Source organism: Salmo salar, chromosome 16 (genome assembly GCF_965601325.2).
Source record: "Salmo salar chromosome 16, fSalSal1, whole genome shotgun sequence".
In the NCBI taxonomy this organism is placed as follows: domain Eukaryota; kingdom Metazoa; phylum Chordata; class Actinopteri; order Salmoniformes; family Salmonidae; genus Salmo; species Salmo salar.
In genome coordinates this window covers 88867141-88881276 of record NC_138306.1, presented here as the reverse complement: position 1 = coordinate 88881276, position 14136 = coordinate 88867141, and the positions used below count along the sequence as shown (strand labels likewise).

Here is a 14136-nt window from a genome sequence, read left to right as displayed (position 1 = left end):
CTGTTTTGTAGTTTAATGACCAGACACAAATCTTCAAAAGGCACTGTATTTATTTATTCAGAGTGGTACATGCATTCACAGTCTTTATCTAGTGTCACGTTCGTCGTAATGATGGTCGGACCAAGGCGCAGCGCAAGTAGCGTTCCACATCTTTTATTAGAAAGTGAAACTTAGCCAAAATACAAAACAAACAATAAATGAATAAACGAACTGTGACTACAGAGATGCTACATGCACTAACTCAAAACATAAACAATATCCCATAACCCACAGGTGGAAAAAATGCTACATAAGTATGATCCCCAATTAGAGACAACGCTAACCAGCTGCCTCTAATTGGGAATCATACAAATCACCAACATAGAAAAATTAACCTAGAACCCCACATAGAAAACATAAACTACAACAACCCCCCAGTCACGCCCTGACCTACTCTACCATAGAAAATAAAAGCTTTCTATGGTCAGGACGTGACATCTAGTTGTGTCTTTGGCATCATTAAAGTGAAGACTGTTATTTTATCAAATCAATTCTCTGTAATTATTAAAACGTGATTAAACTAATCATGTACATGTAGTTAACAAGGAAGTCGGGGCACCAAGGAAAATCTTCAGATTACAAAGTTATAATTTTCCTAATATAACTCTTCAGATATTTTAATATCTAATCAATTAGTCTTCTAATTAATGAATTATTCTTTACCTCACATTAGGTCTCATTCCAAATGTTGTAAATTGTTGGTTATCTGCACGAACCCAGCCTTTACTATGAATCATCCATACATCAATTGTCTTAATCATTTATTTACTAACAAACTAAACAATACAGTAGATATGGAGGAAATGATAGGGGAGGTTCCCTAGTGGGCTAAGCCGATATGACGGCTTGGTGGACAAAGGGAAGTGGGTGTGGACTGAAGAGGGCGGGAAAGACAAAAGGAGTCACTACACAGTTGATATTTATATTAATTGAAATGCTAATCCTTTGCACATGAACACTCACTCATTCGGGAATAATTGCAATCAATATATATTTACGCCCAGTGTGTCGTCGTGATCTCTGCTGGCATCGTCCGTCTGTCTGTTGGAGAGTCAGTTCATCAGTCGCTCTTTTCTGCCTCCCTGAAGGCGTGGTTAAAATGGATACTTCAGAATACTATTCAGAAATGTTTTCATTAAATAGATGTTTCGGCGGTTGTCGGTCTTCGCATCCCAGTTTGACATCATTTCTAGCTGCAGACTAGTAATTCGTATCTAAGATTTGCTCTTATTCTGTTGGGATCGATAGTCTCAGAGTTGAACCATTTCCACCCGTGTAGCCAAGGCTCCATGTGGTATGGTTAGGAATTCAATAACCATTACAACCTTAGCTTATACTGAGGTTTTTGTGGTCTGAAGAGGATTTCCTCAGGAGAGGGTTTTATTCGTAACAGTTGAAATGGGCTGTTCCATGACGCCAGATCATGTCTGTGTTCCAATGACTTGGTTAAACTTTAAAGGGTATACAATTCTCTTTCATTAAAGGTTTAACATCACCTTACATCATTTCACAAATCGTTTCATCTTTACTCATTCATTTTATACAAGAATTAGATGCAAACCCCATAATTGTGAAATGTACATATTCAGAGATATAGTCATGTGTGTTTCCTATCCTCTCTGAGGTCATCAAATGAAACACACTCGTCATACTCGTCCCTTAAGTGTCCACGGACCTTTCCCACCTTCTCACAAGTGGACATTTTGTATCAAATCCTCATTTTGGGAATTTAGGAGTTCGCCATGTGAAATCCTTTGTTCTCTCTAGGTGTCTCTTTCTGCATGGCCAGGGGGAGAGTCTCCTCCAGGTATTTACGACCTGAGATAACAGAACCTGGGTGTTGGAGAGAGAGAGAGAGGGGGGGGGGGGGGGGGGCACTAGCTATACCCAAAAAGGGCCACGTCATGACAACCTATAGGATCCTTCCCACTGTATGATTGATGCCAAGTGATAAAATCCCAAGTTATCAATTAAAAGGTCATGGAAAAACCACTTGTCCTGAAAATTACAGTTTATTAAATATTCTACAGCGGTAATGTCATCAATCAAATCAAACTATTTATATGGCACATTTCTTACAACGAATGCATTTCAAGGTGTTCCAAGTCATTCATTGAAAGGCATGTGTCACTTAACATCCTTCCTCTTGGCAGGTCTCTATAGGTGACCAGGGGGTTCTCTCTACCACATGTGAATGCCTCCGTGGAGCTCATCAGTGGAGCCATGCAGCCTATTTTGGTGGTTCACAATATCGTCCGTACGGATGCCAGCCGTGCCCAACCAGGTGCAGTCAGTGGAGGACCTGTACCCGGCCGAAGACTACAACCCTCTGTCCCGAGAGCCCACAGGGGAGGATCATCAGAGGGTAAGGAACAGTCTCTGGGGCAGGTTCAGTGGAAGGAAATGTCTTCTTAAACCTGAGCCAGAACAATCGATACCCTCCACGTCATCCCTGTCTGTACCGGACATTGTTAAAACAAGGGCACCTGGGGCATGCAGTCATCCTGGCTGGCATGGCGCTGTCGGTGGAGCAGCAGGAGGCTAAACGGCAGGCAACAGTTGGACAGCACACCAACAGGCACACCATGAGGAGGGAGGTTGAGGGACAGCAATTATGGAGCTGTGGTTAGGACCAAAGGTGTTACTCCGTCACTGCTAAAAACAGTCCTCAGATCAGTCGTTGGATGGGGTGTTGTCTGATAACGAAGAGGAGGGCATCAAGGCATTCAAATGGCTACAGGGATGGATGTGCAGGAGTCAGGGTTTTGGGTCACAGGGTCTGGGTGCCTCACCAGATGGCCTGGTGGGCACCACAGCAATGTCTTTATGGTGCAAAGGACCTTACCCATTGAATAGGAAGGATTTCAACTTCACTGAAAAATGTGAATGTTCTATCATCAAGTGAGAACATTTAGTTTCCCTGGCTGATATGGTTGCTACTTAGAAATACTAGAACAATACATTAATAGATTACATTCACTGCTATAAAATCAGTCTCCAATTTAAATCACAGTTTACATAGACCCACCGTGGACCTTTGACAAATAAATCTGTGTGAAAAGTCTTTCCACGGTCTGTTTTGTCAACGAACTCAATGTATTCCAAACACTGGTGGTATTAGATGATCCTAATAAGTGATGTAGCCTAGTAAACGATGCCCTCCTCTGGTATGTTCTATTGAACTGTATGGGACTCGTTGTTTCCCTGCTTACTACTCAAAGATATTTCACTGATTAAGTCAAAGATGAAATTAACTTCAATGCACTGGTCTCAAATGTATTAGCATAACTAGGCTACACAGAACCAAGGCTGATCCATTGTAAAATGAGAGGCTTTATTATATTAAAACGTGTCCAACGTGCCTAGCTCTGCCCACTGGGGCGTGGCTTACGGAACACTCTCTGAAATAAACGCTCTTATCACCTTATTCCAACAGATCGAGTTCTCACCACACCCGTGGTTCAAAAACGTGGAGTCATGTTTCTGTCAAGCCGCTTTGTTGACAACTCTAACCATCTCGCGATGTGCCTTTGAACGGGGTAATGTAGTAGGTACCAGGGACATCCAGCCAACTTGACACAACTACATTTACATTACATTTAAGTCATTTAGCAGACGCTCTTATCCAGAGCGACTTACAAATTGGTGCATTCACCTTATGATATCCAGTGGAACAACCACTTTACAATAGTGCATCTAAATCTTTTAAGGGGGGGGAGGTTAGAAGGATTACTTTATCCTATCCTAGGTATTCCTTAAAGAGGTGGGGTTTCAGGTGTCTCCGGAAGGTGGTGATTGACTCCGCTGTCCTGGCGTCGTGAGGGAGCTTGTTCCACCATTGGGGTGTCAGAGCAGCGAACAGTTTTGACTGGGCTGAGCGGGAACTGTGCTTCCTCAGAGGTAGGGGGGCCAGCAGGCCAGAGGTGGATGAACGCAGTGCCCTTGTTTGGGTGTAGGGCCTGATCAGAGCCTGAAGGTATGGAGGTGCCGTTCCCCTCACAGCTCCGTAGGCAATCACCATGGTCTTGTAGCGGATGCGAGCTTCAACTGGAAGCCAGTGGAGAGAGCGGAGGAGCGGGGTGACGTGAGAGAACTTGGGAAGGTTGAACACCAGACGGGCTGCGGCGTTCTGGATGAGTTGTAGGGGTTTAATGGCACAGGCAGGGAGCCCAGCCAACAGCGAGTTGCAGTAATCCAGACGGGAGATGACAAGTGCCTGGATTAGGACCTGCGGCGCTTCCTGTGTGAGGCAGGGTCGTACTCTGCGAATGTTGTAGAGCATGAACCTACAGGATCGGGTCACCGCCTTGATGTTAGTGGAGAACGACAGGGTGTTGTCCAGGATCACGCCAAGGTTCTTAGCACTCTGGGAGGAGGACACAAGGGAGTTGTCAACCGTGATGGCGAGATCATGGAACGGGCAGTCCTTCCCTGGGAGGAAGAGCAGCTCCGTCTTGAGGAGGTTCAGCTTGAGGTGGTGATCCGTCATCCACACTGATATGTCTGACAGACATGCAGAGATGCGATTCGCCGCCTGGTTATCAGAAGGGGTAAAGGAGAAGATTAATTGTGTGTCGTCTGCATAGCAATGATAGGAGAGACCATGTGAGGATATGACAGAGCCAAGTGACTTGGTGTATAGCGAGAATAGGAGAGGGCCTAGAACAGAGCCCTGGGGGACACCAGTGGTGAGAGCGCATGGTGCGGAGACAGATTCTCGCCACGCCACCTGGTAGAAGCGACCTGTCAGGTAGGACGCAATCCAAGCGTGGGCCGCGCCGGAGATGCCCAACTCGGAGAGGGTGGAGAGGAGGATCTGATGGTTCACAGTATCAAAGGCAGCAGATAGGTCTAGAAGGATGAGAGCAGAGGAGAGAGAGTTAGCTTTAGCAGTGCGGAGAGCCTCTAATACACAGAGAAAACTAGGAAGCATAGGAGTCAACATGGGTCAGCATCCCTGTGGAACGCTTTCGACACCTTATAGAGTCCATGTCCCGACGAATTGAGGCTGTTCTGAGGGCAAAAAGGTGCAACTGAATATTAGGAAGATGTCGTTAATATTAAATACCTGTTATGCTGATGACATAACATAAAAACTACCATGGATACCTGCTATGCTGACAACATAACATAAACACTACCATGGATACCTGCTATGCTGACAACATAACATAAACACTACCATGGATACCTGCTATGCTGACAACATAACATAAACACTACCATGGATACCTGCTATGCTGACAACATAACATAAACACTACCATGGATACCTGCTATGCTGACAACATAACATAAACACTACCATGGATACCTGCTATGCTGACGACATAACATAAACACTACCATGGATACCTGCTATGCTGACGACATAACATAAACACTACCATGGATACCTGCTATGCTGACGACATAACATAAACACTACCATGGATACCTGCTATGCTGACAACATAACATAAACACTACCATGGATACCTGCTATGCTGACAACATAACATAAACACTACCATGGATACCTGCTATGCTGACAACATAACATAAACACTACCATGGATACCTGCTATGCTGACAACATAACATAAACACTACCATGGATACCTGCTATGCTCATGAGGAAACATTATAATCATTACCATAGCCACAGGAAGTAGAGGTGCTGGGCTCCAGTCACAATCAGGAACCAGTAACTGTAGTAGTGATGGGTTGTTCGTGAACGAGTCGACTCTAAGAACCGGCTCTTGTAGGTGAACGTTGGGAGCCGGCTCGCATATCAGAAGAGCCAAATCTATTTATAAAAATATAAAAAAATGAAGATATGAATAATCAAAAGATTTAAATGAATAGAATTAACTAATTCAAAGAATGAACAATTTTTTTTACAATAATATAGTCCTAAATGCTCAAGCACACACACATTCGTTCTGAAAGATCTGCAGATCCTCTGAGCTGGTGGAAGAACAAGGCCTCTGTAGGTCCCTTGTGGCTCAGTTGGTAGAGCATGGTGTTTGCAACACCAGGGTTGTGGGATTGATTCCCACGGGGGACCAGTACGGGAAAAAGAATGTATGAAATGTATGCATTCACTACTGTAAGTCACTCTGGATAAGAGTGTCTGCTAAATGACTAAAATGTAAATGTCTACCCACGGCTTACTAAAGTCATGACAGGGAGACTGCATAGTGGCCACATCCGTTACCTCTGAGAGGGTCTTCTTGAAAACGGGACAAATAATTAGAGAGAAGAAACCGCATCAGCCCCTTGAAAGTGAGGCAGCTTGCATTTCTGAATGCAAATCTCTCATAAAAGCAAAATATGGTCAGCATTGCTGTGTGCTGCTGGTTATAACATGGCAATAAAGAGGAGAGAGAAAAGAGGGACCAGTTTAATGTTTTAAGTGGGATGCTGCAGTTTTGCAAATTGTTATTTTTCTTTGACATGGCGCAATATTATGCTGTTCAGATTGTATTAGATTTATATGCACTTTGTTTAAATACATTAAAAAGTTATACTTTAAATGCAAATGTTTAATAGCATTCTTTTGAATAACAAACCAATGCATTTTTACATTGTGGTTAAGGTAGAGTATGATTTCATTAAATCATTTAAATTAGAATTGTTTTAACACCAATCATAGTCAAACTATCGCAAACTGTTTGGCTTGAAAAAATACAAAACATACTTTTTTTAAAGAGCTGTTTGGGAGCCAAAAGAGCCGGCTCACTGAAAAGAGCCGGAATGCCCATCACGAGACTGTAGGTTTGGACTCAGTGTGGATGGAAAGAAGCAGGCTGGGTTTGTTCTCACTGTCAATCTGGAAACTCTGGATAGGATCCCAGTCTTAAATAGAAGTCTGAGATCAACTTATTTATCCTCCCCTGTGGATGCCACACCCCCTCCCATTGTGACTGTGTGTATGAACAAATTTTGAACAATGGCTTCCTAAAATGCTGTGGTGCTGACTAACACAATAGGAAAGGTTGTGGTAGATGTGGGCCATCACAGGTGAGTTCGCAGCTCTTCCACTCTGAACAATGAGGCATGGAAAGGGTAACACAAGCTTCCTTTCTGGTTCCATTCCCCAATAGTAAGTGGGTCATACTTGAATTGTGGTATTAATATTGTCCCTGGACGTTGGCACCCTAGAAAACACATTACAATTATACATTGACAAAATAAATGTTATTTTATTTAACTTTTATTTAAATATGAAAACATTTCCTTTATACTGCAAAACAGTATTTGTATGCATTGTAGAACATACTGGGGGCTAGCTAATTGGCATGTAGAGGTGTAGTGACATGTATTGAGTAGATAGATACATAGACATTTATATTAGTTTGAATAACATCAAGTAAACAAAAACATTGCATTGTCTGTATAGATAACCCAAAGTTTGACCAGCAAATTCATGTAGAATATTTATTTTTAATTAGCACATCAATTAAGTTCAAAGCAGACATCCAAATACATTCATAAATGACGAAAATAATAAATCTATTTAAGACAATTTAATAAACATGTTTATCGTTTCAAAGTATGTATATCACCAAACAAAAGTAGCTTAGTAGTAAAAAACAAAAAACAACCAAACTAAATGGTGAGAACTGATCATCACATCATCTCTATCTGATACATTCCGGAATACATTACGTTCCGGAAGTCCAATTTGAGCAGCAGCAGCTGAAAAATGAGCTCCTACAAATATTGAAATTTACATGGTTTTTAGAGTGAAGTACATCGGAAAAAAGCAAAAGAAAACTGCAAGACTGAATAGGAGAAAAAACAAGCAACAAACAAAGAAGATAGGCTTTTGAAAAATAACTATTTTTCATAAAATTGTAGTTATTTTAGCAAGCTGAATTGTTTACCAGTTGCTAAGCAGTTGCTAGGGACTCTTTTGGAAGAAGCTAGCTAGCTAACGAAGAACAACAAAGAATATCTAGTTAACAGAAGAAAAGAAAGAGAAAATCAGGACAGAAGAAAAAGGATATCAAAGTGAAACAGTTCTCTAAAGACACAGGAGACAATAATACAAGAAACAACACTTCTGTAGCTTGTCAACTATGTGTCTGTCTATCCCTGTTCTCTCCTCTCTGCACAGGCCATACAAACGCTTCACACCGCGTGGCCGCTGCCACTCTAACCTGGTGGTCCCAGCGCGCACGACCCACGTGGAGTTCCAGGTCTCCGGCAGCCTCTGGAACTGCCGGTCTACAGCCAACAAGGCTGAGTTCATCTCAGCCTATGCTACCCTCCAGTCCCTAGACTTCCTGGCGCTGACGGAAACATGGATTACCACAGATAACACTGCTACTCCTACTGCTCTCTCTTCGTCTGCCCACGTGTTCTCGCATACCCCTAGAGCATTGAGCCAGCGGGGTGGTGGCACTGGAATCCTCATCTCTCCCAAGTGGACATTCTCTCTTTCTCCCCTGACCCATCTGTCTATCTCCTCATTTGAATTCCATGCTGTCACAGTTACCAGCCCTTTCAAGCTTAACATCCTTATCATTTATCGCCCTCCAGGTTCCCTTGGAGAGTTCATCAATGAGCTTGACGCCTTGATAAGTTCCTTTCCTGAGGATGGCTCACCTCTCACAGTTCTGGGTGACTTTAACCTCCCCACGTCTACCTTTGAATCATTCCTCTCTGCCTCCTTCTTTCCACTCCTCTCCTCTTTTGACCTCACCCTCTCACCTTCCCCCCCTACTCACAAGGCAGGCAATACGCTTGACCTCATCTTTACTAGATGCTGTTCTTCCACTAATCTCATTGCAACTCCCCTCCAAATCTCCGACCACTACCTTGTATCCTTTTCCCTCTTGCTCTCATCCAACACTTCTCACTCTGCCCCTACTCGGATGGTATTGCGCCGTCCCAACCTTCGCTCTCTCTCTCCCGCTACTCTCTCCTCTTCCATCCTATCATCTCTTCCCTCTGCTCAAACCTTCTCCAACCTATCTCCTGATTCTGCCTCCTCAACCCTCCTCTCCTCCCTTTCTGCATCCTTTGATTTTCTCTGTCCCCTATCCTCCAGGCCGGCTCGGTCCTCCCCTCCTGCTCCGTGGCTCGACGACTCACTACGAGCTCACAGAACAAGGCTCCGGGCAGCCGAGCGGAAATGGAGGAAAACTCGCCTCCCTGCGGACCTGGCATCCTTTCACTCACTCCTCTCTACATTCTCCTCTTCTGTCTCTGCTGCTAAAGCCACTTTCTACCACTCTAAATTCCAAGCATCTACCTCTAACCCTAGGAAGCTCTTTGCTACCTTCTCCTCCCTCCTGAATCCTCCTCCCCCTCCCCCCCCCCCTCCTCCCTCTCTGCGGATGACTTCGTCAACCATTTTGAAAAGAAGGTTGACGATATCCGATCCTCGTTTGCTAAGTCAAACGACACCGCTGGTCCTGCTCACACTGCCCTACCCTGTGCTTTGACCTCTTTCTCCCCTCTCTCTCCAGATGAAATCTCGCGTCTTGTGACGGCCGGCCGCCCAACAACCTGCCCACTTGACCCTATCCCCTCCTCTCTTCTCCAGACCATTTCCGGAGACCTTCTCCCCTTCCTCACCTCGCTCATCAACTCATCCTTGACCGCTGGCTACGTCCCTTCCGTCTTCAAGAGAGCGAGAGTTGCACCCCTTCTGAAAAAACCTACACTCGATCCCTCCGATGTCAACAACTACAGACCAGTATCCCTTCTTTCTTTTCTCTCCAAAACTCTTGAACGTGCCGTCCTTGGCCAGCTCTCCTGCTATCTCTCTCAGAATGACCTTCTTGATCCTAATCAGTCAGGTTTCAAGACTGGGCATTCAACTGAGACTGCTCTTCTCTGTGTCACGGAGGCTCTCCGCACTGCTAAAGCTAACTCTCTCTCCTCTGCTCTCATCCTTCTAGACCTATCTGCTGCCTTTGATACTGTGAACCATCAGATCCTCCTCTCCACCCTCTCCGAGTTGGGCATCTCTGGCGCGGCCCACGCTTGGATTGCGTCCTACCTGACAGGTCGCTCCTACCAGGTGGCGTGGCGAGAATCTGTCTCCGCACCATGCGCTCTCACCACTGGTGTCCCCCAGGGCTCTGTTCTAGGCCCTCTCCTATTCTCGCTATACACCAAGTCACTTGGCTCTGTCATATCTTCACATGGTCTCTCCTATCATTGCTATGCAGACGACACACAATTAATCTTCTCCTTTCCCCCTTCTGATAACCAGGCGGCGAATCGCATCTCTGCATGTCTGTCAGACATATCAGTGTGGATGACGGATCACCAGCTCAAGCTGAACCTCAGCAAGACGGAGCTGCTCTTCCTCCCGGGGAAGGACTGCCCGTTCCATGATCTCGCCATCACGGTTGACAACTCCCTTGTGTCCTCCTCCCAGAGTGCTAAGAACCTTGGCGTGATCCTGGACAACACCCTGTCGTTCTCCACTAACATCAAGGCGGTGACCCGATCCTGTAGGTTCATGCTCTACAACATTCGCAGAGTACGACCCTGCCTCACACAGGAAGCGGCGCAGGTCCTAATCCAGGCACTTGTCATCTCCCGTCTGGATTACTGCAACTCGCTGTTGGCTGGGCTCCCTGCCTGTGCCATTAAACCCCTACAACTCATCCAGAACGCCGCAGCCCGTCTGGTGTTCAACCTTCCCAAGTTCTCTCACGTCACCCCGCTCCTCCGCTCTCTCCACTGGCTTCCAGTTGAAGCTCGCATCCGCTACAAGACCATGGTGATTGCCTACGGAGCTGTGAAGGGAACGGCACCTCCATACCTTCAGGCTCTGATCAGGCCCTACACCCAAACAAGGGCACTGCGTTCATCCACCACTGGCCTGCTGGCCCCCCTACCTCTGAGGAAGCACAGTTCCCGCTCAGCCCAGTCAAAACTGTTTGCTGCTCTGGCACCCCAATGGTGGAACAAGCTCCCTCACGACGCCAGGACAGCGGAGTCAATCACCACCTTCCGGAGACACCTGAAACCCCACCTCTTTAAGGAATACCTAGGATAGGATAAAGTAATCCTTCTAACCCCCCCCCCTTAAAAGATTTAGATGCACTATTGTAAAGTGGTTGTTCCACTGGATATCATAAGGTGAATGCACCATTTTGTAAGTCGCTCTGGATAAGAGCGTCTGCTAAATGACTTAAATGTAAATGTAATACATGTTGTGTCTACTAACTCATTCCCACAGAAAACTGATCATCACTTCATCTCTATCTGATACATGTTGTATCTACTAACTCATTCCCACAGAAAACTGATCATCACATCATCTCTATCTGATACATGTTGTGTCTACTAACTCATTCCCACAGAAAACTGATCATCACATCATCTCTATCTGATACATGTTGTGTCTACTAACTCATTCCCACAGAAAACTGATCATCACATCATCTCTATCTGATACATGTTGTGTCTACTAACTCATTCCCACAGAGAACTGATCATCACACCATCTCTATCTGATACATGTTGTGTCTACTAGCTCATTCCCACAGAAAACTGATCATCACATCATCTCTATCTGATACATGTTGTGTCTACTAACTCATTCCCACAGAGAACTGATCATCACATCATCTCTATCTGATACATGTTGTGTCTACTAACTCATTCCCACAGAACACTGATCATCACACCATCTCTATCTGATACATGTTGTGTCTACTAACTCATTCCCACAGAGTAGCACACAGTCAACAATCAGACTACATTGTTTCAACGTAAGAAGCCTCGCAGGATATTCAACCCTAAGGGCAAATCCAAGGTACTCTCAATATCTTTAGAGTAAAAGCTAACAAAACACAACAAAAAACTGACAAGGTGCTCACTGATCAGTAAATTAACGAGAAGCTAACATTCTATAACATGCCCTTTCCTCTGCACAGTTCTCTTACAGTGAGAAACAATAAGATCCCAATAGTGTTTTACTCTTTCTTAAATGTTATCAAATTCACTGTTACAACTTCCTTTATGAGATGAGAAGGAAGTGATGGTGACTTTAATCGTAGCTTGTCTGAGAGAACTGATGAGGCTTCTCTCCTGTATGTATACATTGGTGTGTTGTTAAGCTGCTCTGATCAGAAAAACTATTTCCACAATCAGAGCAGAAGTAAGGCTTCTCTCCTGCATGTATACGCTGGTGACATTTTAAGGTATCCAATCGGGTGAAACTATTCCCACAATCAGAGCAGAAGTGAGACTTTGTCAATATGTATTCGCTGGTGACATTTTAACTTTTCCAATTGTGAGAAACTCTTTCCATAGTCCGAGCAGAAGTAAGGCTTCTCTCCTATGTGTGTTCTTTGATGAACTGTCAGACATTGTGATGTTGTGAATCTCTTCCCACAGTCAGAGCAGAAGTAAGGCTTCACTCCTGTGTGTGTTCTCTGATGAACTTTTAACTCAGTTGATGTTTTGAAGCACTTACCGCAGTCAGAGCAGGAGAATGGCTTCTCTCTGTGTATTAGTTGGTGACTTTTTAACTTATCCAATCGGGAGAAACTCTTCCCACAGTCAGAGCAGGAGTAAGGCTTCTCTCCAGTGTGAACTCTCTGATGAATTGTCAGAGCTTGTGATGTTGTGAATCTCTTCCCACAGTCAGAACAGAAGTAAGGTTTCACTCCTGTGTGTGTTCTCTGATGAACTTTTACCTCAGTTGATGTTTTGAAGCATTTACCACAGTCAGAGCAGGAGAATGGCTTCTCTCTGTGTATTAGTTGGTGACTTTTTAACTTATCCAATCGGGAGAAACTCTTCCCACAGTCAGAGCAGGAGAACGGCTTCTCTCCAGTGTGCGCTCTCTGATGAATTGTCAGACATTGTGATGTTGTGAATCTCTTCCCACAGTCAGAGCAGAAGTAAGGCTTCACTCCTGTGTGTGTTCTCTGATGAACTTTTAACTCAGTTGATGTTTTGAAGCATTTACCACAGTCAGAGCAGGAGTAAGGCTTCTCTCCTGTGTGTGTTCTCTGATGAACTGTTACATCAGATGTTGTGGTGAAGCATTTTCCGCAGTTAGAGCAAGAGTATGGCTTCACTCCTGTATGTACACGTTCATGTACTTTTAAGGTATCCAATCGGGAGAAACTCTTTCCACAGGCATAGCAGAAGTAAGGCTTCTCTCCTGTGTGTGTTCTCTGATGAACTTTTACCTCAGTTGATGTTTTGAAGCATTTACCACAGTCAGAACAGAAGTAAGGCTTCTCTCCTGTGTGTGTCCTCTGATGAACTGTTAGATCAGATGTTGTGGTGAAGCATTTTCCGCAGTCAGAGCAAGAGTATGGCTTCACTCCTGTATGTACACGTTCATGGACTTTTAAGGTATCCAATCGGGAGAAACTCTTTCCACAGGCAGAGCAGAAGTAAGGCTTCTCTCCTGTGTGTGTTCTCTGATGAACTTTTACCTCAGTTGATGTTTTGAAGCATTTACCACAGTCAGAGCAGGAGAATGGCTTCTCTCTGTGTATTAGTTGGTGACTTTTTAACTTATCCAATAGGGAGAAACTCTTCCCACAGTCAGAGCAGGAGTAAGGCTTCTCTCCAGTGTGCACTCTCTGATGAATTGTCAGAGCTTGTGATGTTGTGAAGCTGCTTCTCACAGTCAGTACAGGAATTCAGATTCTCTCCTGTGTGTATTTTTAGGTGTATTTTTAGCTTTGATAGAAATGGGAAAATCTCACAATGTGGGAGGTGGTGAGAACTCTTAGCTCTGTGATCTTCCTGCTGTTGCTCTCTGGATGTAGAGAATGTCTCAACATAGTCTCCTGTGTGAACAACATCAGAAGAACCAGTCAGTGAGATATACATATGACTTCATATACAGTGCATTTAGAAAGTATTCACACCCCTTGATTTTTTCTAAATTTTGTTATGTTTCAGCCTGAATTTAAAATTGATTAAATTGAGTCATTGGCCTACACACAATATCACACACATACAAGGGCATGGATTAGAGGTCGACCGATTAATCGGAATGGCCGATTAATTAGGGCCGATTTCAAGTTTTCATAACAATCGGACATCGGTATTTTTGGACACCGATTTGGCTAATTATTAGTATTATTTTTTTACACCTTTATTTAACTAGGCAAG

General features: G+C 44.3%; 2 protein-coding genes across 3 annotated transcripts in view; both read right to left on the bottom strand.

The window, feature by feature from the left end:
- Nucleotides 1–32: 32 nt before the first annotated feature.
- LOC106598090 (uncharacterized) overlaps nucleotides 33–14136 on the bottom strand; it is a 33524-nt gene continuing 19420 nt past the window's right edge. The window contains exons 4-6 of one of the 2 annotated variants that reach the window (XM_045696756.2): nucleotides 13725–13808; nucleotides 5676–5827; nucleotides 33–4890 (exon numbers count right to left, since the gene is read on the bottom strand). In XM_045696756.2, coding sequence (XP_045552712.2) covers nucleotides 4864–4890; nucleotides 5676–5827; nucleotides 13725–13808 — 263 coding nt within the window. In that variant the 3' untranslated portion in view covers nucleotides 33–4863. The remainder of the gene's footprint in view (nucleotides 4891–5675; nucleotides 5828–13724; nucleotides 13809–14136) is intronic. The other variant, XM_045696757.2, reaches the window with a different exon arrangement.
- Nucleotides 7222–13646, bottom strand: LOC145861172 (uncharacterized; the record flags this gene model as incomplete). Its single annotated transcript, XM_082963238.1, has 1 exon — nucleotides 7222–13646. A coding segment is annotated over one exon (1419 nt), but the record flags the coding sequence as incomplete, so codon positions are not given.